Here is a 22,603-nt window from a genome sequence, read left to right on the forward strand (position 1 = left end):
TTAAAAATCTCACTTGTTCTTTTTGAAAACTTGCCCACTGGGTTTGCCGAGTTTAATTTGTTGAAGAACAGAATTCCTGAGCTCCACCCCCAAACCTGTTCCTCTCTTAACTTTTCCCATTTTAGGAAGTAATGTCATCTTCCATTATCTTTAGTTCTATCTTTCTTTCATTCCCCACATCCTACATATTATTCTATCCTCTTGATTTGTGTAGAAGAGGAAAAGGTTTTCCTCAACCCTTCTAGGGATCCTAATTAGGTCTGAAAATTAAACTGAAAAAAAAAAATAGATGAACAGGAGAAAAGTGTACAAACTTGTTTAACATAAATTTTATATGATAAGGGAGACTTTAGAAGAAAATGAAATTCCAAAGAAGAAACAGTTACACCTGTGTTGGGGGGCTTCCCTCATGGTCCAGTGGTTAGAACTTTGCCTTCTAATACAAGGGGTGCAGGTTCAATCTCTGGTTGGACAACTAAGATCCCACAGGCCTCACGGCCACAAAACCGAAACATAAATAATATTGTAACAAATTCAATAAAGACTTTAAAAAATGGTCCCACATCAATTAAAGAAAAATCTTAAAAAACAAAGCAAAAACCGGTGTGTGTTTAACACTAGGTCTGATGAAGAATGGAGAGTCATAGAAAAATGTGATAGTTCAAAAAAGTTGAAAAAGCTAAGGGTCATAAACTGGGGACATTTTAGCGAGGCCTGCTTGTTTGGATTCATCTTAGCATCCCTGTCTTGGAGATAAGGTTGTTCCTTTCTTCTGGGTTTCGAGAAACCAACTCTCTCATGATGGCCTTATGACCCAATTCAGGGAGGAGGCTGGGGATCAGAAAGACTTTTCTGCATCTGCATTTTCTTGAATCCCTTCAGCTCAGAACATTCAGTATGCTAAGGTACCATGTTTTGGGGTAGCGTGTTCTGAACCCTGTCATTTGTCTGCTAAAATGAATTTAACTATGAACTACCTGGAACACTTTCCCTCAAATCTTCAGAGGGTTGATTCCTCCTTGACAGTTGTATTTCCAGTTCAGCATCACCTCCACAGGGATGCCTTCTGGGTCCACCCAGTCTAAAGTGTCAGTCCCAAACACAACTACCATATCACTGTTTCAAAGCACTTACCACTATTTGCACTACGAGATTAATGTGTTTGGTGATTTATTCTTACCTGTGTCCCATAGTGGGCTCAGTGGTAAAGAATCTGCCTGCCAAGCAGGAGACGCAGGTTTGATCCCTGGGTTGGGAAGATATCCTGAAGAAGGAAATAGCAACACGTATTCTTGCCTGGGAAATCTCACAGAGGAGCCTGGAGGGCTACAGTCCATAAGATTGCAAAGGAGTTGGACATGACTTAGCGACTAAACAACAACAATAACAAATGCCCCACAATAAATGTAAGCTCCGTGAGAGCAGGACCTTGTCTGTCTTGTTCATCCCTATATCACTGTGTGTTATATTCTCTGACACATTGCAGATAGTCAATAACTATTTGTAAATTGGAAGAATGAATAAGTGAATAAATGGATGCTCAGATATATCATACAGTTCACTTCTTAGAAAGGGAGATCATATTTCCTTATTTCCAAATACTGAGACACTTGGGAGATTGGCAACTCATCACACTGGCCAGAGTTAGATAGTCAGTTAGTGGCAAAGTCGGACTAAATTCTCATGGGTCTCCTGCTCCTCAGGTTCAGCTTTCTTCATGTTTTTTTGTGTTTGCATGAGATAATCCCTGTGTTGTTTATCATGCATGTTGAGAAGTAGTAAAGAGTTATAGAAGGTAAGACCATGTTATGGATACTTCTTTTCATCTTGAACTTTTTTTCCCCTGTATTTTGACTCACTTGTTACATTTCAAAGATCTCACTGTGGGAGGTGGAAAAAAGTGGTAAACTCTCATCAGTCATTTTGGCTGCTTAAGAGTTTGTTTGCATAGAATATTTTGGATATTGCATTCAAGTCTTGAGAAACTCTAAGAAGACCAGCAGTTTGTCAGCCTGATTCACTGCTCTGACTCTGGTGACTGGTCAGAATTGTTCGGCTTAAGCTGCACTAAGAAATCACCTCAAAGCCTGAGTACTTTCACACAGCACAGAGTCTAGCCTTGGCTACCTGTCCATGGTGGATTAGCAAGGACTGTTCATTTTACTCACAAGGTATGTGATACTGAGTTACCCATTTTAACATCAGAGGTTCCCTTTTACCACATGCTTGCTTGATCACCAGGGCAGGGGAGATTACCTCTGCAAATTATGTACTGGGTTTTCATCTTCTACCCAGGGGCATGTCTCTACTTTTCACATTTCATTAACCAGAGTCAGGCACATGGCCATGCTTAACATAAAAGGTGGTAGGAAAATATGATCCTACCATGTGTGTATTCCACATGTCTGGAAGAGAGGATAGGAATATTTGTGAACAGCTCTAATGTCTGCCTCAAATTGCTGACATTTTATTGAGTGCTTACTATATGCTACCCAGATTCTGTTCTGAGTGCTTGATGTGAAACTTCTTTATCCTTACAACAAGCCCCAGATGATACTGTTAGCTCAGTTTTACAGATAAGGAACCTGAAATATAAGGATTGCAAGCAGTCTGACCGCGGTCATCCACCAAGTGACAGAACCAGAATTTGAGCCCAAGTCATCTGGCTCCAGAGTCAGGGCTCTTAAGCTCTAGCCTACAGCTGCCTTAGTACATAGCAGATCATTTTTTAAAAACTTTTCATTGACTGGATCTCCAGAAGACTCTAAACTCTTTTGAAAATAGAAACTCTAATCTTATGTTTTGTATGTTTCAACTTTGTGCTTTGTATCCGGAACTCAAAATATCTATGAGGAGTTGAACTGAATAAATTAGGAACTTGATAATCAACTGCTGAAAGCTTGGGGTTCCTTTTTTCTCTGAAATTAAAAGCTAGTAAAAGAAATCTGAGTGAAGACTATGAAATCAAGACTAAGAGGTAAGGTAAATATAGGATTATTCACAAAATACTGGAAAATAAGAAGGGTTTTCCTCTGTCCCTGCATTTTGAAAGTAGTACTTTAATATAAGAGAAATCGGTACCAGTTGCAAATATAAATATGGTAAAAAATGATGCAGACTCATTCATAAGTGATATATTATTCTCAGTGTAGTGAAAGTGTTAATAAGCTCAGTTATGTTCAACTCTTTTGCGACCCCATGGACTGTAACCCACCAGGCTCCTCTGTCCATGGGATTTCCCAGGCAAGAATACTGGAGTGGGTTGCCATTCCCTTCTCTAGGGAGATCTTCCAGACCCAGGTCTCCTGCATTGCAGGCCAATTCTTTACTGTCTGAGCCACCAGGGAAGCCCATTTTATTCTTAGAGATTTAGTCAAAAAAATAGGGTTATTTTCAAAAAAAGCCATTCATTTGATAACAAAAAAGAGCATTCACCTCTCTCCCCAAATGCCTTTTGCTGCCATCATCAGAGACAAATGCCAGACTGAGTGGACCATGAATCTGGCTCAGTATTGCACTACTGAAGTTCTTATGAACAATCAAATATCAAGAGTTATAACAGACACCTATTGGGTATGTACTGTGTGCCAGCCACTTTAAGTGGATTATCTCATTTCATTGTATTGATTCTTTCAGGAAGGTGATGTTCTCTTTCTTGCATAGATGAGAAAACTGAGGCAAAGAAAGGGTAAATACTTGTACAAGTTGCATAACCTGAAAACATCTGAGCTGGAATGTAAATTTAACCTTTGGACATCATAGCCAGCATTCCTTAACCACGATGCATATAGTAACAACTGGCCTCCTACAAATTTATGGTGTTAATATTTCTTGAGAAGCTTTTAGGTTTTGCAATAGGACAACAGAGTTACCTCAGTATGCACATTGCATGGTTTCTGAGTATTGGGTGTCAGGAAGGAGGGGAGTGGATAAACAAAACACCTTTTCCATTCTCCCACACCACCTCTCTGTATTCAGGATTGTTGCCCTTCACAACTGAGGCTGGTGTCATTGCTGCTGATGAGGTTCAAGGACAGGTTTGGCTGCAAAGACCCAGATGGAATATAGTATCTTTTTCACAGGGCCAAGATTTGCCAGGTTGTTTTTTTTTATTCTTTTAGTATTCCTGAGGTGTGGCTCTCAGTCCTGAGGCAATGATTTTTCAAGTAAACATTAAAATAATCTCAGTTCAGTTCAGTCGCTGAGTCGTGTCCAACTCTTTGCGACCCCATGAATTGCAGCACGCCAGGCCTCTCTGTCCATCACCAACTCCCGGAGTCTACCCAAACCCATGTCCATCGAGTTGGTGATGCCATCCAACCATCTCATCCTCTGTCGTCCCCTTCTCCTCCCGCCCCCAATTCTACCCAGCATTAGGGTCTTTTCCAATGAGTCAACCTTTCGCATGAGGTGGCCAAAGTATTGCAGTTTCAGCTTCAACATCAGACCTTCCAATGAACACCCAGGATTGATCTCTTTTAGGATGGATTGATTGGATCTCCTTGCAGTCCAAGGGACTCTCAAGAGTCTTCTCCAACACCATAGTTCAAAAGCATCAATTCTTCGGCGCTCAGCTTTCTTCACCGTCCAACTCTTACAACCATACATGACCACTGGAAAAACCACAGTCTTGACTAGACGGACTTTTGTTGGCAAAGTAATGTCTCTGCTTTTAAATATGCTATCTAGGTTGGCCATAACCTTCCTTCCAAGGAGTATGCGTCTTTTAATTTCATGGCTGCAGTCACCATCAGCAGTGATTCTGGAGCCCAAAAAATAAAGTCTGACACTGTTTCCACTGTTTCCCCATCTATTTGCCATGAAGTGATGGGACCAGATGCCATGATCTTAGTTTTCTGATTGTTGAGCTTTAAGCCAACTTTTTCACTCTCCTCTTTCACTTTCCTCAAGAGGCTCTTTAGTTCTTCTTCACTTTCTGCCATAAGGGTGGTGTCATCTGCATATCTGAGGTTATTGATGTTTCTCCCGGCAATCTTGATTCCAGCTTGTGTTTCTTCCAGCCCAGCGTTTCTCATGATGTACTCTGCATATAAGTTAAATAAGCAGGGTGACAATATACAGCCTTGACGTACTCCTTTTCCTATTTGGAACCAGTCTGTTGTTCCATGTCCACTTCGAACTGTTGCTTCCTGACCTGCATACAGGTTTCTCAAGAGACAGGTCAGATGGTCTGGTATTCCCATCTCTTTCAGAATTTTCCACAGTTTATTGTGATCCACACAGTCAAAGGCTTTGGCATAGTCAATAAAGCAGAAATAGATGTTTTTCTAGGGATTGTCAAATATTATGCGAAGGCAGTGCCCCATTCTCCTAATGGGTAATTCCTTTTGAAATCTATGAGTGGATCATTCACGCCAGCAATATTCATACTTTCCAAAAATAGCTCACCTACTCAGACTTCCTCAGGGATTGGTGTGCTAAAGCCCAAGGAGAGTACAATGAGAAAAAAAACCACCTGCGGGAGACTGCACAATTAGCACAGTGGAAGGCTGTGCTAAATGCTAAATGTTAGAACTGGACATGGAACAACAGACTGGTTCCAAATAGGAAAAGGAGTACGTCAAGGCTGTATATTGTCACCCTGCTTATTTAACTTATATGCAGAGTACATCATGAGAAACGCTGGGCTGGAGGAAGCACAAGCTGGAATCAAAACTTCTGGGAGAAATGTCAATAACCTCAGATATGCAGATGACACCACCCTTATGGCAGAAAGTGAAGAGGAACTAAAGAGCCTCTTGATGAAAGTGAAAGAGAAGAGTGAAAAAGTTGGCTTAAAACTCAACATTCTGAAAACTAAGATCATAGCATCTGGTCCCATCACTTCATGGCAAATAGATGGGGAAACAGTGGAAATAGTGACAGACTTTATTTTTTGGGGGTCCAAAATCACTTCAGATGGTGACTGTAGCTATGAAATTAAAAGATGCTTTCTCCTTGGAAGAAAAGCTATGACCAACCTAGACAGCATATTAAAAAGCAGAGACATTACTTTGGCAACAAAGGTCTGTCTAGTCAAAGCTATGGCTTTTCCAGTAGTCATGTATGGATGTGAGATTTGGACTATAAAGAAAGCTAAGCACAGAAGAACTGATGCTTCTGAACTGTGGTGTTGGAGAAGACTCTTGAGAATCCCTTGGACTGCAAGGAGATCCAACCAGTCCATCCTAAAGGAAATCAGTCCTGAATATTCACTGGAAGGACTGATGCTAAAGCTGTAACTCCAATACTTTGGCCACCTGATGCGAAGAACTGACTCACTGGAAAAGACCCTGAAGCTGGGAAAGATTGAAGGCAGGAAGAGAAGGGGACGACAGAGGATGAGATGGTTGGATGGCATCACCGACTTTATGGACGTGAGTTTGAGTAAACTCTGGGAGCTGGTGATGGACAGGAAGCCTGGAGTGCTGCAGTCCATGGGGTCGCAGAATCAGACGTGACTGAGCAACTGAATTGAAATGTAAAAATAGCCTCCACTTAGGAGTAAACTTAAGTACAGTGTGACATAGGTGGTAGCTAATGTGGTTTAATTTGAGGGAGGTTCATTGATGGTATCTCCATATATTGATTGGCCATTTCATCAGGATATTAAATATTTTGGGCTTGTCAGTGGTCCTCCTTCAGATTCGCTCTGAAATAATCTTGGAACAGGTGATTCATTACATTGCAATTTGAGTAAATTAATTTTTTTTTACCTGCTTTCCTCCCTTTTTGGGAGATTGTCTAGTTAGAATGTGCTGTGCAGAGGAAGTTAGGTCCTGAAATGACAATGGAAGCGGAAAAATGTCTCACAGTTTACCTGTATCAGGGCCTTACTTCAACTACCTACTGTCCCATTAGGTAAAAGTGAAAAAAAGTAAAAGTGTTAGTTGCTCAATTGTGTGTGACTCTTTGCGACCACATGGACTGTAGCCCACCAGGCTCCTCTGTCCATGGAATCCTCCAGGCAAGAATGGGAAGACATTCCCTTCTCCAGGGGAGCCTCCCCACCCAGGGATCAAACCCACATCTCCTGCATTGAAAGCGGACTTTTTACCATCTGAGCCACCTGGGAAGCTTATTAAGTAAAATGATCTCCAAATAGAGGTTTGCCTTCAGTTTTTCCCTTTTCTTCTGGTTTATGTCTTTCTTCTTTCTACACTGAATAGTTCTATTGAATTTGTTAGATTTTATAGAGAGCATTTTACCAGTGTTTTGAATTACTAATATTCATTTATACTACAGTGTATAAATGAATAAAAAATGGAACCTGCTTTTGAGTAACTCATAATTTAGAGAGGAAGGTAAGCCAGATGGAAAAGAAGAAAAATGATAAGCAGATGATTATAATGGAATATGAAAGCAGATTAAATAGAATATTGTGGGATAAGAGAAAGTGACATATTCTTTCGGGTAGATGAATGGGTAATGGTTCACCAAGGAAGTAACTTTTGAGTTTCATCTTGAAGGAAGATTAGAAGTTTCTATGCGAAAAAAAAAAAAGGGACAGAGTATTCATAAAAGGAGGGAATAACATGTGCTTCATCAGCTTTCTACAATATGTATGTGTGCTAAGTTGCTTCGGTCGTGTCCGAATCTTTGTGACCCTATGGACTGTAGACCTCCAGGCTCCTCCGTCCCTGGGATTCTCCAGGCAAGAATACTGGAGTGGGTTGCCATGTCTTCCTCCAGGCGATCTTCCCGACCCAGAGGTCGAACCTGCGTCTCTTGTTTCCTGCATTGGAAGGTGGGTTCTTTACTACTAGCACCACCTGGGAAGCCCTTTTTACAATATGTTTTACCCAAATCAGTGGAACCTAGTAGAGCCTATTTTAGCAAAGGTCACGTAGCTTTTCTGTTTCTACCTGTCTTTTCAGTTTGTTCAAACTAGGATCCAATCAAGAATTACACATTGCATTTGGTTATCATCTCTCTCATATTTACTTTTTCATATGGAAAATCTCAAGCATAAAGAAACTAGAATAAAGGACTGCATTTAATATTTCTTATAGGTTGGCTAGTACCAATACCTTTTACAAGATTCTTTGGGATATAGATATGGAATTCTTTACAAGGAATGTTCTTAACAAAATGCATAGGTAAATTACATATTTACATATATTCTCCTCCCAGAAAACAGGACTCAGTAGATGCCCTTTGCCTGCATCTTTGCAGAGAAGCTCTTGTGGTTCTTTCTGATCATGCAAATACATTTCCTGAAGTACAGTCATTAACAAAGTTTAAATAATATTGTAATGTTATAATTTCATGTTTTAAAATATATATTCAAGCTTAAAGAGACCTTAATTGATTCCACATTTCTCATTTTAACCTAAGAAAATCACAGCCAAAAGAGAATAAGTAACTTGACCAAAGCCACATAATAACCTAATAAGGGAGACCACATTAGGAATCAGATTTCTTAACTGCTAGTTCATAGTGTCGGAGAAGGCAATGGCACCCCACTCCAGTACTCTTGCCTGGAAAATCCCATGGGTGGAGGAGCCTGGTAGGCTGCAGACCCATGGGGTCGCTAGGAGTCGGACATGACTGAGCGACTTCACTTTCACTTTTCCCTTTCATGCACTGGAGAAGGAAATGGCAACCCACTCCAGTATTCTTGCCTGGAGAATCCCAGGGATGGCGGAGCCTGGTGGGCTGCCGTCTACGGGGTCGCACAGAGTCGCACACGACTGAAGCGACTTAGCAGTAGCAGCAGTAGCAGTTCATAGTGTTTCCCCAGCATTCCAAATTTCTGTCAAGGTGTTGGCTGATTACCTAGTTTGGTCATGATGTACTTAATAATTAGGGCACAAAACAATGAATTGGTTCATAAGACTTTAATGAGAATAATTCATACCAGTTAACTAGACTGCTGCCTGCTTGATGGCTTTTCTTTAGGATATTTTAGTACCTTCAACTTAGACATCTGATTTCCAAATGATTTTAATCCTTATCTTTGTACATGAGTTTATGTTCATTTTTTAGGCTTTCTTAGTCTGAGGTTCTCTTTCACGTTTCAGTCCCTCTTGGATGTCAGGCTTTGATAGAAACTCTGTAGGTGGGCAATACATGAAAATGGGTAAGAAGTGAGAGTTACCTATCTCTCCTAAAGTAAAGGAAATAAAAGCAAAAAATAAACAAATGGGATCTAATTAAACTTTAAAGCTCTTGCACAGCAAAGGAAACCTTCAACAAAACAAAATGACAACCTCCTGAATGGGAGAAAATATTTGCAAGCGATATGACTAATAAAAGATTAATATCCAATACACATAAACTTCAGTTTAAAAAGAAAGAAAAAAGAAATGAGAGCCAAATGGGTCCATTTATCAATTAGAAAATTTGGAGTTTTTGCGGTTTCTGTGACATTTGTTACCATAATAATAAAGTCTGTACAGCAGTCTTTGTCCTTAAACACTGTCTCACAATAAGATTACAAAATACAGAAACACAAAAATCTACCTCATCATACCATTGCACCATCTCATAATAGAAACAATTTTATTTTTAGGCCCACAATATGTTAGTTTTTTTGTGTGTGTGCACATATGTTTCATACTTTGCATGTCATTTGCATAAGTTAAAAGCACAGGATTCATTTTGAATCTTTGGTCTGCCACTTACTAGCAAAGGAAACTTGGGCAGGCCACTTAACTCTCTCAGCCTCAGGTTCTTCAAATTCCCTTGTAAAATGGGAATAGTTTCACCTTACACTAGGAGTTCTATGAGGATTCAGTGAGGTAATACCTATAAAGAACATGTAATAAGTATTCAATAAATGTTAAATTTTATTACATTTTGTAAGATACTGTTTGAACATTTAATCTCTTTTCCCCATCTTCACTCTGGAGCAAATTTGGCCTCAAGGATCAGGATCTTATGAGTTCTTCGAAAAGGAAGGACAGGAAGGTGGGCTGACTCCTCAGGACTTAATAGCCTGGGAAAGGGCAAGCCTCTGTAGTGCCCGAAGGAGGCATAACCACTGGTGTAGGCAGCCAATGGCCTTATGCTTGGGTTGCTGTTGTTCAGTTGCTAAGTCGTGTTGATTCTTTGTGACCCCATGTCCCTTACTATCTCCTGGAGTTTGCCCAAGTTCATGTCCATTGAATCAGTGATTTCAACCGTCTCATCCTCTGGCCCCCTCTTCTCTTGCCTTCAATCTAACCCAGCATTAGGGTCTTTTACAATGGATTGACTCTTCACATCAGGTGGCCAAAGTACTGGAGCTTCAGCTTCAGCATCAGTCCTTCCAATGGGTATTCAGGGCTGATTTCCTTTAGGATTGACTGGTTTGATCTCCTTGCAGTCCTAGGGACTCTCAAGAGTCTTCTCCAGCACCACAGATCAAAAGCATCAATTCTTCGGTGCTCAGCTTTCTTTATGGTCCAACTCTCACATCCGTACATGACTACTGGAAAAATCATAGCTTTGACTATCATGGACCTTTGGTGGCAAACTGATGTCTTTGCTTTTTAATGCTTGGGTATGGCTGTCCAACTGTGTAGGGGGTCCCCAAGACTACCTTTATGCTTGATGGATCATAGAAGGACTCACAGGACTCAGATATGGTTTATTGCAGTGAGAATACAGATTACATTTAGCAAAGGGAGGTGTGTAGGATGGAATCCGGGAGATACCAGGTGCAAGCTTCCAGGTGTCCTTGCCCAGTGGAGTAGCATGTGCGTGCATGCTAAGTTGCCTAAGTATTGTCCGACTCTTTGTGACCTCATGGACTGTAGCCCACCAGGCTCCTCCATCTTCAGGTCTGAGCTGCAAGGTATGAGCAGCTTGGACCTGGAGAGTTAACCCTTTCCTGCACACCTACCTACTTTTTTAACTTCACAGATTGAAAGAAGGTATTCCTGATTGGTGAGCCAGCATGTTTTTTTTTCCCCTTCACATAAGCAGTGAAACCTAGCAGGACTCTGGGACTCCTGGCCATGGAAGCCATTCAGATGGTTGCTAATCAGGGAAGGGAGGAGAAGCAGACACAAGGGAGGAGCAGCCAAGAAACAACATGGCAACCTTGGGGCAGGGTCTGTGTTCCTCTCCAAGGGATGCCTGCGTGTGTGCGTGCTATGTCACTTCAGTTGTGTTTGACTCTTTGCGACACTGTGGACTGTAGCCCACTAGGCTTCTCTGTCCATGGGGTCCTCCAGGCAAGAATACTGGAGTGGGTTGCCATTTCCTCCTCCAGGGGATCGTCTCAACCCAGGGATCAAACCCATGTCTCCTGCGGCTCGTGCACTGCAGGCAGGTTCTTTACCACTGAGCCATCTGGGAAGTTCTCCCTTAGGGGATATACAGAACAATTTCTCTGAGTGCCTTACAGAATTAAAACTCCCCATAAATGGAAGATGTTAGCATTCTTCATTCCAGAGAGGATCACCTGAGGTCAGATTAAAGGAGTACAGGCCCTACACACTCTGATCCTCATAAACACCCCAACCCTTGAACCACTGCTATAAAACCCCTCATGAAAAACACAGAAAAGTTTTCTACAAATAACAGCATTGTAAAATATGTCAAAGACAATGAAAGATATAGATAGGTTACCCTCAGCAGAATTCCTACTAATCACCCCTGTCCCCACTTCAAAGTCTTTCCCATCCCCACTATCATAATAATCTCAAAAAAAGAAGGTTATTCTTTTTTTTTCAGCCAAGCCCCACAGCTTGTGGGATCTTAGTTTTCCCCAACGATGGACTGAATTCAGCCTCCCGCAATGAAAGCACCAAGTCCTAACCAGTGATCACCAGGGAATTTCTGAGAAAAGATTCTTTATCACAATATAAGACTCTTTAAGCTGGCCAGATTATTTACATAGGTGCAAAAAGAGTGTCAATTTACCAGACAGGCCTTCTTAAAAATACTTTACAAATCTACGGTACTGAACAACTACCACTGCTGCAGATTTAACTTCTATCTGGAAGTTCCATAATGAATGCAGGTTAGACTTTTAAAAGCCTGTATTTGCTTTCCCAAAGCTAGGCAATCAAGCTTAAGAAACTCCACCAGATTTCTCCTGCAGTACCTATAAAATTTGAGTGATTTTTGAGATCTTGAAATTTCTCCTGGAGGGTGTTCTTGAGATTCAGAAAATTTCTTGAGTTTTCTAGTCTGCCAGGGAGTGACTTTCCTAATACCTGTGAGGCTGGTACACCTAGGTACCAGGCCAGTTTTCCTAGGAAGTCTTTGTTAACATTGGTTCCATAGGTACAGCCAAACTTTGGCCCTTAAAATGCCCTGCCATACCTGGTTAAACGAGCATTCTACTTAAATATTACACTTCATGTAAGGCTGTCACTGTACAATCAATGTGTCTGTCAGGTTATATCCTGGTAAAAAGGAAAGCAGATCTTTATTCAATCAAGTTAAGAATTTCTGAATTCTGGGGGAGTGAGTAAAGATCTGATATTTAAACATTTTCAGTTTCCAAAAGTAGAATCTACTAAATTGTTATGTTACATACTGATTATTATTTAAGAAGAAAGAGAAAGGGCTTCCTTTCATATCCAGAAAAACAGGACATTAAAACAACAGTAATAATAGTCCAAAGGAATAATAAAAATAAAATTCCCCTCATCAGTTTCATTTTGCCCTAAACTGTTAATTCTTTTTCTGATAAATATTGGGTTAGGAGCCTTATGAAGTCACCTGCTTCTTGATATAATAAAATCCTGGAAATCCTGACTCAGCCCACTGGTGCAGTCTTGAGGGCTGACTGTGTAATATCAGGTCAGTGTCGAAGTGTTAATACTTTGAAGAATTATATGTCAATTATACCTCAATAAAAATATGTTTAAAAATAGTTTGAAGAACCTGGCTCAATTCTTTTTCCAGGAGGCTCTGAAACTGGCCTTCTTTGTTGAAGACACAAACTCTGATCTTTAGCTTATAGTAGAACTCTCAAGCAAGCATCTCAATAAAACAAAAACTATCTGTAGAAGACAGAGATGTTAAATGACTATGATTAGTTTATTACTCAGACCTTCAAATAGGAAAGTCTGATGAGGCAACTGACAAGAAAATTCATCTCACACACTAGTAAAGTAATGCTCAAAATTCTCCAAGCCACGCTTCAACAATACGTGAACTGTGAACCTCCAGATGTTCAAGCTGGTTTTAGAAAAGGCAGAGGAACCAGAGATCAAATGGCCAACATTCGCTGGATCATAGAAAAAGCAAGAAAGTTCCAGAAAAACATCTATTTCTGCTTTATTGACTATGCCAAAGCCTTTGACTGTGTGGATCACAATAAACTGGAAAATTCTGAAAGAGATGGGAATACCAAAACATCTGACCTGCCTCTTGAGAAATCTGTATGCAGGTCAAGAAGCAACAGTTAGAACTGGACATGGAACAACAGACTGGTTCCAGATAGGAAAAAGAGTACATCAAGGCTGTATATTGTTACCCTGCTTATTTAATGTATATGTAGAGTAAATCATGAGAAATGCTGGGCTGGAGGAAGCACAAGCTGGAATCAAGATTGCCAGGAGAAACATCAATAACCTCAGATATGCAGATGATACCACCCTTATGGCAGAAAGTGAAGAAGAACTAAAGAGCCTCTTGAGGAAAGTGAAAGAGGAGAATGAAAAAGTTGGCTTAAAACTCAACATTCAGAAAACTAAGATCATGGCATCTGGTCCCATCACTTCATGGCAAATAGATGGGGAAACAGTGGAAAAACAGTGGCAGATTTTACTTTTTTGGGGTCCAAAATCACTGCAGATGGTGACTGCAGCCATGAAATTAAAAGACACTTACTCCTTGAAAGGAAAGTTATGACCAACCTAGACAGCATATTAAAAAGCAGAGACATTACTTTGCCAACAAAGTTCCATCTAGTCAAAGCTATGGTTTTTCCAGTAGTCATGTATGGATGTGAGAGTTGGACTATAAAGAAAGCTGAGTACCGAAGAATTGATGCTTTTGAACTGTGGTGTTGGAGAAGACTCTTGAGAGTCCCTTGGACTGCAAAGAGATCCAACTAGTCCATCCTAAAGGAGATCAGTCATGGGTGTTCATTGGAAGGACTGATGTTGAAGCTGAAACTCCAATAGTTTGGGCACCTGATGCGAAGAACTGACTCATTGGAAAAGACCCTGACGCTGGGAAAGATTGAAAGCGGGAGGAGAAGGGGATGACAGAGGATGATATAGTTGGATGGCATCACCGACTCAATGGACATGAGTTTGAGTAAACTCCGGGAGTTGGTGATGGACAGGGATGCGTGGTGTGCTGCAGTCCATGGGGTCGCAGAGAGTTGGACATGACTGAGCGACTGAACTGAACTGAACTGATGACATGCAGAACAAAGATAATAAAGCCATGTCAAAAAATTAGACAAAATGTCTCTAAGGATAGTGATGAAGCTTGTTTTCAAAGACATCGTAAAATTACATCTTATTTGTAAAAATGAATGAATGAACATGATTTTTATATAATGCTTAAATATAGCTAATAATACTGAGATACTATACTAATAAGGCTTCCCTGATGGCTCAAGGGGTAAAGAATCCACCTGCAATGCAGGAGACACAGGAGACTCAGGTTCTATCCCTGGGTCAGGAAGATCTGGAGGAGGAAATGGCAGCCTACTCCAGTATTCTCACCTGGGAAATTCCAGGGACAGAGGAGTCTGGCGGCCTACAGTCCGTGAGGTCACAAAGAGTCAGACATGACTAAGCACATGGCACACAGTATATGAATATAATGTAAAGAATTATTGTTGTTCAGTCGCTAAGATATGTCCGACTCTTTGTGACCCCATGGACTGCAGCACAACAGGCTTCTCTGTCCTCCATTATCTCCCAAAGTTTGCTCAAGTTCATGTCCACTGAGTCAGTGATGCTATCTAACCATCCTCTGCCACCTCTTCTCTTTTTGCCTTCAATCTTTCCCAGCATCAGGGTCTTTTCCAATGAGTCAGCTCTTCACATCAAGTGGCCAAAGTATTGCAGCTTCAGCTTCAGCATCAGTCCTTTCAATGAATATGCAGAGCACATTTAAAATATTAGATGTTAAATTTACTTATTTTGGGGCAGAAACATTTTACTTATATAAGTGCTTACTTATCTCTGTAAGCCATGAGAACAGAGTTCTTGTAAGAATTACTAATGTAGGGGCTTCCCTGGTAGTCCAGTGGTTAAGAATCTGCCTTGCAATGCAGGGGACAATGGTTTGATCCCTGGTTGGGGAAGATCCCACATACCTTGAGCAACTAAGCCCATAAGTCACAACTCCTGAGCCTGAGAGCTGAAACTACTGAAGCCCGAGCTCCCCAACAAAGAGAGGCCACTACAGTGAGAAGCTCACTAGTCACAACTAGAGAAAGCCTGGGCACGGCAAGGAAGATCCAGCCAAGGCAAAAATAAATAAATACATTTAAAAATTAAAAACAAAAAGTATTACTAATTAGCACTTTTCTGGTGGTCCAATGGCTAAGACTCTGCACTCCCAAATCAGGCAGCTCGGATTTGATCCCTGGTCAGGGAACTAGATCCCACATGCTACAACTAAGAATTCACAAGTCTCAACTGAAAGATCTCACATGCTGAAGCTAAAGATCCTGAGTGTCGCATCTAAGACCCAGTGCAGCCAAATAAATAAATGAATAATTTTTTAAAAGAATTACTTATTTATTAATATCCTCTGGAAATAGGAAAATATTACTCACTAACACAACAAGAGGTAAAAGCTTTTCTAAATTACAGACACCTAGATATAGAAAGAGCTTATAGTTTCAGATCAGTAAAGTTTAGAAAACAAATTCACACTGGTGCAGATATCCAATAGCTGTTCTTTGTATCAGATGGCAATGATCAATTCTATTCCACTGGACACAAACAATCCGTATCATTATGGACAAAAATCATTTGGATTATTATCAGTTTTTTACAACTTACAGTTTTAAAATAGCTTAAAGATGATACAGAGAAGGCAATGGCTCCCCTCTCCAGTACTCTTGCCTGCAGAATCCCATGGATGGAGGAGCCTGATGGGCTGCAGTCCATGGGGTCGCTAAGAGTCGGACACGACTGAGTGACTTCACTTTCACTTTTTACTTTCATGCATTGAAGAAGGAAATGGCAACCCGCTCCAGTGTTGTTGCCTGGAGAATCCCAGGGACGGGGGAGCCTGGTGGGCTTCCATCTATGGGGTCGCACAGAGTCGGACACGACTGAAGCGACTTAGCAGTAGCAGCAGTAGCAGTAAAGATGATAAAAGATGAACACCTAGATAATCCTTTCTGCCTACTTCAAAGCCTTTCATAATTTATCTTGACTAAAGCAAGGGAAAAACATTCAGAATACAGTTACACAAACCAGAAAATTTAGCTATTTATGTGTAACATTCTAATTTTATAAACTTAGAGGTTTCAAAATAAAGGCATTTCTGAAGAATCTTTTGTGCAGAATTCCTTTATTAACTATAAAACTTTGTATTAACTAAAGCACATTCTCCACTAGGCCTTGCTTCATTAGCCTGATTTGAATTACCCTGCATATTTGAAAATAATTAAAAAAATTTGAGTAGGTCCTGATAGTTTTTCATTAATCCATCTTCCTATCTTTGGTTAGTCTGTATTAGATTTAAAATTTTTAATTATTATCATTAATATCCTTCTTGTATTTGTGAAAAGAAAATGATGGAACTGAACAATCACAGGAAACATTTTTACCCAAATTCTAAGCACTTATAAAAAGTACAGAGGAATCCCTCCTGATGTTTGAATTAATAGTTTTAAGTATGTGTCAGGTGATTGTCCTTTGGAGAAGGAAATGGCAACCCATTCCAGTATTCTTGCCTGGAGAATCCCATGGAGAGAGGAGCCTGACAGGCTACAGTCCATAGGGTCACAAAGAGTCGGACACGACTGAAGCAATTTAGCACACAGGTACACACAGGTGATTCCCTTTACTCTTAAGCTTTTCAATCGTGCTATTGCTGCCTATCTGTCATAAAAAGGGAAGTAGATTGTTAAAGAAAAGATCTAAAAGTCCTAAATATTTATTGAGATTTTTCCCTTTTCAGTCAAGAATAGAAAACAAGCACTTTGGAGAGAAGAAAAAGCTATTTAGAAGTAGGAAACTTCCAATAGTTTAAACCTTGATGTTTGTATTCACAGAATCTTTGTAGACTGTTCTCTACAAATGGCTATTGTCCTCTGCAGAGAAAAATCCTAGTCTAAATCCAATTAATTATACATTTTAAGACCTTTAAAATTCTTTAAAAAATTTAAAAATGGAAGTGGTAGGGTATATTTTAACAAATAAAAACACTTACTATTTATTTAGCAATCCTATAGTGTAAATAGTTTCTTAGGTTTTGTTGCTGAGCACATTTTTACTAAAGACTAAAACAAATAAAGGAGGAATTAGGAAACCTAACAATAAGAGGAAAGATTTCCCAGGAAAAAAATAAGAAGAAAATGCAGTTTAAAGTTGCCATAAGCTTTGGGGGATTTATTATCCCAGAAAAGACGAGCAGTTGTATTTCTCTTCAATCACCTTTATTCATTTTGTTTTTCAGATTGATGATTACCCAGAATTTCTAAGTCCACCAGATAGAGAAACCAACCAACACATTCGTATCATCTATTATTCAACTGTTTTAAAAAAAGAGTGTGAAAAATCAAAAGGTGTCAGGAAATTCTTATTTCCATTTCATCATGCCAATGCTAACAACAAAAAAGGTATGTAATATATTTCTTTAGGTGACATAAGAAAAGATACATTTCTATATGAGATAAAAAGATAATGTTCTCTTTTCCTCCCCAGCTTTACTGAAGTATGATTGACAAATAAAAATCTATGTATTGATATTTAAGGTATACAGTGTGATGTTTTGATATATGTATATCAAAGTGAACTCTGTGAAGTGATCATCACAGTCAGGCTAATTAAGATATCTGTCACCACACGCAGTTACTTTTTTGCTTGCTTTTTTTTTTAAAACACTTGAGAATCTTGAAAATCTCTATTTTCAGATTTCAAATATATAACATGTTGTTGTTAACTACAGTCACCATGCTATACATTTCAGTCTCCAGGACTTATTTATCTTATAACTGAAATTTTGTAACCTTTGATGCACACCTATCTTTTTCCCTCACCTTCACTTCTGAGTCCCACAATGGTAACCACCATTATACTCTCTGTTACTGTGAGTTCCTTTTTTAGATTCCACACAAGTGAGATTATGCAATATTTACCTTTTTGTGCCTGGCTTATTCGCACAGTGTCTTCCAGGTTCATCCATGTTGTTGCAAGTGGCAGAATTTCCTGCCATGGCAGTTTTAGAAGCTGGACAATACTACGTTGTATGTGTGTATATGTATACATATATACACATACATATATACATACACAGGCTTCCCAGGTGGCACAATGGTAAAGAATCCACCTGCCAATGCATGAGATGCAAGAAACACAGGTTTGATCCCTGAGTCGGGAAGATCCACTGGAGTATGAAATGGCAACCTGCCTCTGTATTCTTGCCTGTAAAATTCCATGGCCAGAGGAGCCTGGAGGGCTACCATCCATGGGGTCGCAGAGTCAGACAGGACTGAGTGACTAAGCACGCGCACACGTGCACACACACACACTACATTTTCTTTATTCATTCATCTACTGCCAGACACTTAGGTTGTTTACCATTCTTGACTGTGTGTGCTCAGTTACTAAGTCATGTCTGACCTTTTGTGACTCCATGTACTGTGGTCTGCCAGGCTTCTTTGTCCATAGATTCCCCAGGCAAGAATACTGGAGTGGGTTGCTACTTCTTTCTCTAGGGGATTTACTCTTTCTCCAGTGGGTTGCTCTTCTTTCTTCCCAACCCAGGGATTGAACCCACACCTCTGTATCTCCTGCATTGGCAGACAGTTTCTTAACCACTGAGCCCCTGGGAAGCCCCATTACACGATTCTTGACTACTATAAGTAATTCTGCTATGAACATGGGAGTGCAGATATCTGTTTGAGACAGTGATTTTATTTCCTTCAGCTATATACCCAGAAGTGGGATTGCTTTTATTTTAAATTTTTGGGGGAACTTCCCTACCATTTTCCAGAATAGCTGTACTAACTTACATTCCCTTCCAACAGTGCATGAGGGTACTCTTTTTTTTGCATCCTTGCCAACACTTGTTACCTTTTGACCTTTCGATAAGTCATCTTAGCAGGTGTGAGGTGATAGTGCACTGTGGTTTTGACTTGCTTTTCCCTTATGATTAATGATATTGAGCAGATTCGGTTCTTTACACTGAGGATAAGCTGACTATCCATGATCAGCAGCATAGTGCCTGGGCAGAGTTTGCCATGAGTAGAGAGGAAGGAAAGAAAGAAAGGGAGGAAGGAAAATAAAAGAAGAAAGAAAAAAGAGAGGAAACTGTTTTCACTAAATACTGGTTTCAAAAAAGAATGAGTTAGACTCTGAATTCCCTTTGGTCCGTGCTTGTTTGATTTTAGTAACCTTATCAACAATCAGAGATTTTAATGAAAAACCTCGTGAAGAAGTGCAGGGGGTAACCAGAAAGATTGTGAAAGGGTACCCAGAAAGATTGTGAACACCTGGCTTTAGGAAAACTCCTTATAGTCATCTCTCTGAACCCTGGGCCTCTTACCAGCAAGGGAGCCACCAGCCCCGCCCTGATAATTGTGGTTTATTAACAGCATTCCCTCTTCATTCAAAAATATTGGTTGGAAATCTGTTCCCAAGAATGATTCACATCTAGATCAAACATGAAAAGTCACCTTTAGATCTTGTTTTTAGGGAGCTCAGTGTGTGATTTTCCAGTTGTACCTAAGGAGATCCAGATGATCTAGAGAAAGGGAGATGGGGAGTCTGGACTCCCTGCACTCATCGGGCTCAACCCTAGAGCAGCCCTGCTTCTGGCCCTTCCCAAACATTCCTCATGGAGAAGTTTTAAAAATTCAAGGGTGACTGGATAAAAATAGATTATATAGTTCAGCATGACACTGCTTACTTTCTTGGTCATGACACTGCTTACTTTCTTGGTCTTATTTTGTGTATGAAAAATACACATATATATATGTATTTGATATATGCATATGAAATGTACATGTATACAAAGGAGTCCTTTAAAGTATCCATCCCTATAATTGGGAGCTGGTGAAAAGCAGAAGCAAAGGCATAGACTTGGGACTCAGTTAAGCCCAGATTTGCATACTGGTTCTCACCTTTCCCAGCTGTGTGACTGTCTGCAAATCACTCAACTTTTTTTGTGAGCCTCAGCGTCTCTGTTACTAGCTTCACAAGGTCATTGTATTATGTGAAATTACGTGGCCAGGGCTGGGCACACAGCAGGAAAGTAGGCAGCTGTGAAGACTGAATGCTTAGCATGGAGGGAGAAATAAAGAATGAGATCCATGGTGGCTCACTGGATAGGCCCTTGTCCAACTTCCGGCATTTAGCAAGTATAGCCAGACCAACCCGTACCAGCCCATTCACTGTTCACTGGACTCCACTCATAATCAGGGTCAACCTCTTGGAGTACTGAATAGCTACTAAGCATGAGAAAAATGTCCAGTGTTTGTATACTGTCCTGGATAAGGGCCTTACCACATCGACACGCTAGAGCATGGCGACTGTTTTTAAAAGCTGCTCTAATTAGCAAACTTGTTAAATCCCTGGTTGCTCACCAGGTCTCCTGTCACACTAATTAGGATATCTAACTGGTGTTGGTTGCCTTAAATGCATATTTACCCTTGTCCACAAGCATAACTATTCTTGGCTTCTTTTCCCCTAACACGTATAAGAAGATGAAAACATGGCATTAAAGAAGCCAATTATAGGTAGAAGTTTTATGAAATTTAAGTTCCTAGAAACTTTGCAAATGATGTTAAAAGCAATGAAGAGTCTTTAAAAACTTATCTTTTGTTCACACACAGATTCATGGAATGACACCTCTCCCCTCCTCTTCTTTACTTTCATCCCCAAAGGTACCATCTGATACTTTGGCAAAGGGATTTTCAAAAATACGAAACTACTGCTGTTTCAAGGAGTCATACATAGCACACATTGGAGGATAAAAAACATGCCCCCTTTCCCACAAGTCAGCACTGATGTGCTCAGACTCCTCTTGGCCTCCAAGCTACTTATTCCTGGGTTAGGTATTGCTCTGTGCACAGGACCCCAGTGGTTCACATCCTGGACATTCTGTAATACGTAATTCTGAAGCAAGAGATACGCTCAAACCTATCTAAGCGTCTATTTGACAGTAGTCATTATTAGAGTCCTTCATGTTAATAATGATGATGCCATGCCTAGAGAAGCCGCTCACATTAATTATTGAGTATTTAAATAAAGATAATTATTAGAACTCCAAATCTCTTGGGTGAAAGCCTAGGGAATATTTGTGTCATGTGGTAAAGGTGCTCAAACTCCAATCAAGTAGATCATCTTAACAAAGGGAGCTCAAAATTGCAGATCATTTATAATATAAACACTGAGTTTAATCACAATACTTTAAAGCAGGATTTCTAATTAGGCCCAACTTTTCTGGAGCTACAAAGAGGCGTTTCTCTATAGTAAACATGTATATTTGTATGGGCCACAGTTAGCATTCTGAATTGCACATTTTATGGCAACCCACTCCAGTATTCTTGCCTGGAGAATCCCATGGATAGAGGAGCCTGTGGATGACAGTTCATAGGGTTGCAAAGAGTCAGACACAACTGAAGTGACTTAGTACGCCTGCACTCATGGTTAGATAGATGAAGGGCGTGATTAGTAAACTCTAAATGAACAGTCTTGGTGAGAGCACAGTGACAGTGGTGAGCTGTATTAACAGTAAGAGCTCTAGAATGAATGGGGTTATTAATGCCCATTAGTTTCAGGTACATTCTAGAATAGCACTATCCAATAGAACTTTCTGCAACGATGGAATTGTTCTATATCTAGTCTAATTATGTCTAAACGGTATCCATCAGCTACCTGAGGCTATTGAGGACCTGAGATGACTAGTGCTACTAACTGAACTTTAATTAATTTTAGTGTTAATAGCCACAGGTAGCTCATGGCTACCAAATTGATCAATGCAGTTCTAGAATCAGGAAAAGGACCTTAAACGTTTTAGTGGCATATTTTGAAAGGGAAAGGAAAGGGAAGGCGCTCAGTCGTGTCCGACTCTTTGCGACCCCGTGGACTGTAGCCTACCAGGCTCCTCCGTCCATGGGATTCTCTAGGCAAGAATACTGGAGTGGTTTGCCATTTCCTTCTCCAGGGGATCTTCCCTGACCCAGGGATCGAACCCAGGTCTCCCGCATTGGAGGCAGACGCTTTAACCTCTGAGCCACCAGGGAAGTCCATATTTTGAAACACTGGCATAAAGTGAAGTAGACTAGTCCCCAAACCAGAATGAGATGCAATAATTTAATGAAACAAAAACAGAATCAAAGTGTTATATATGTGTGTGTGTATGTATACATGTGTATGTGCATAATTTTTATTTTAAACCTAAAACCTAGATGTTTTTTAAAACTAGTGATGTGGGGTAAAGCCAAAACAACAAGACACTGATGAGTCTCTTAGGTTAAGTGGATAACTTTCTAAAAGAAAAATTTTTGGCT

The 22,603-nt window shown here is 40.2% G+C and overlaps 2 protein-coding genes and 1 non-coding gene across 14 annotated transcripts in view; 1 reads left to right on the forward strand and 2 right to left on the reverse strand.

Annotated features, from left to right (window-relative positions):
- The window catches only part of XPOT (exportin for tRNA), a 155,327-nt gene that overhangs the window by 60,211 nt on the left and 72,513 nt on the right, over nt 1-22,603 (reverse strand). The gene's annotated exons all lie outside the window — the stretch shown is intronic.
- The window catches only part of C4H12orf56 (chromosome 4 C12orf56 homolog), a 78,530-nt gene that overhangs the window by 8,741 nt on the left and 47,186 nt on the right, over nt 1-22,603 (forward strand). For both annotated transcript variants that reach the window (XM_081588919.1, XM_081588920.1), the window contains exon 2: nt 17,545-17,707. In XM_081588919.1, the coding sequence (XP_081445045.1) occupies nt 17,545-17,707 (163 nt within the window). The remainder of the gene's footprint in view (nt 1-17,544; nt 17,708-22,603) is intronic.
- On the reverse strand, nt 22,264-22,336 carry TRNAW-CCA (transfer RNA tryptophan (anticodon CCA)). The gene has a single exon. It is a non-coding gene; the product is annotated as a tRNA-Trp (tRNA).

Source organism: Giraffa tippelskirchi, chromosome 4 (assembly GCF_054371585.1).
Source record: "Giraffa tippelskirchi isolate mGirTip1 chromosome 4, T2T-mGirTip1v1.2.pri, whole genome shotgun sequence".
NCBI classification, from domain to species: Eukaryota; Metazoa; Chordata; class Mammalia; order Artiodactyla; family Giraffidae; genus Giraffa; species Giraffa tippelskirchi.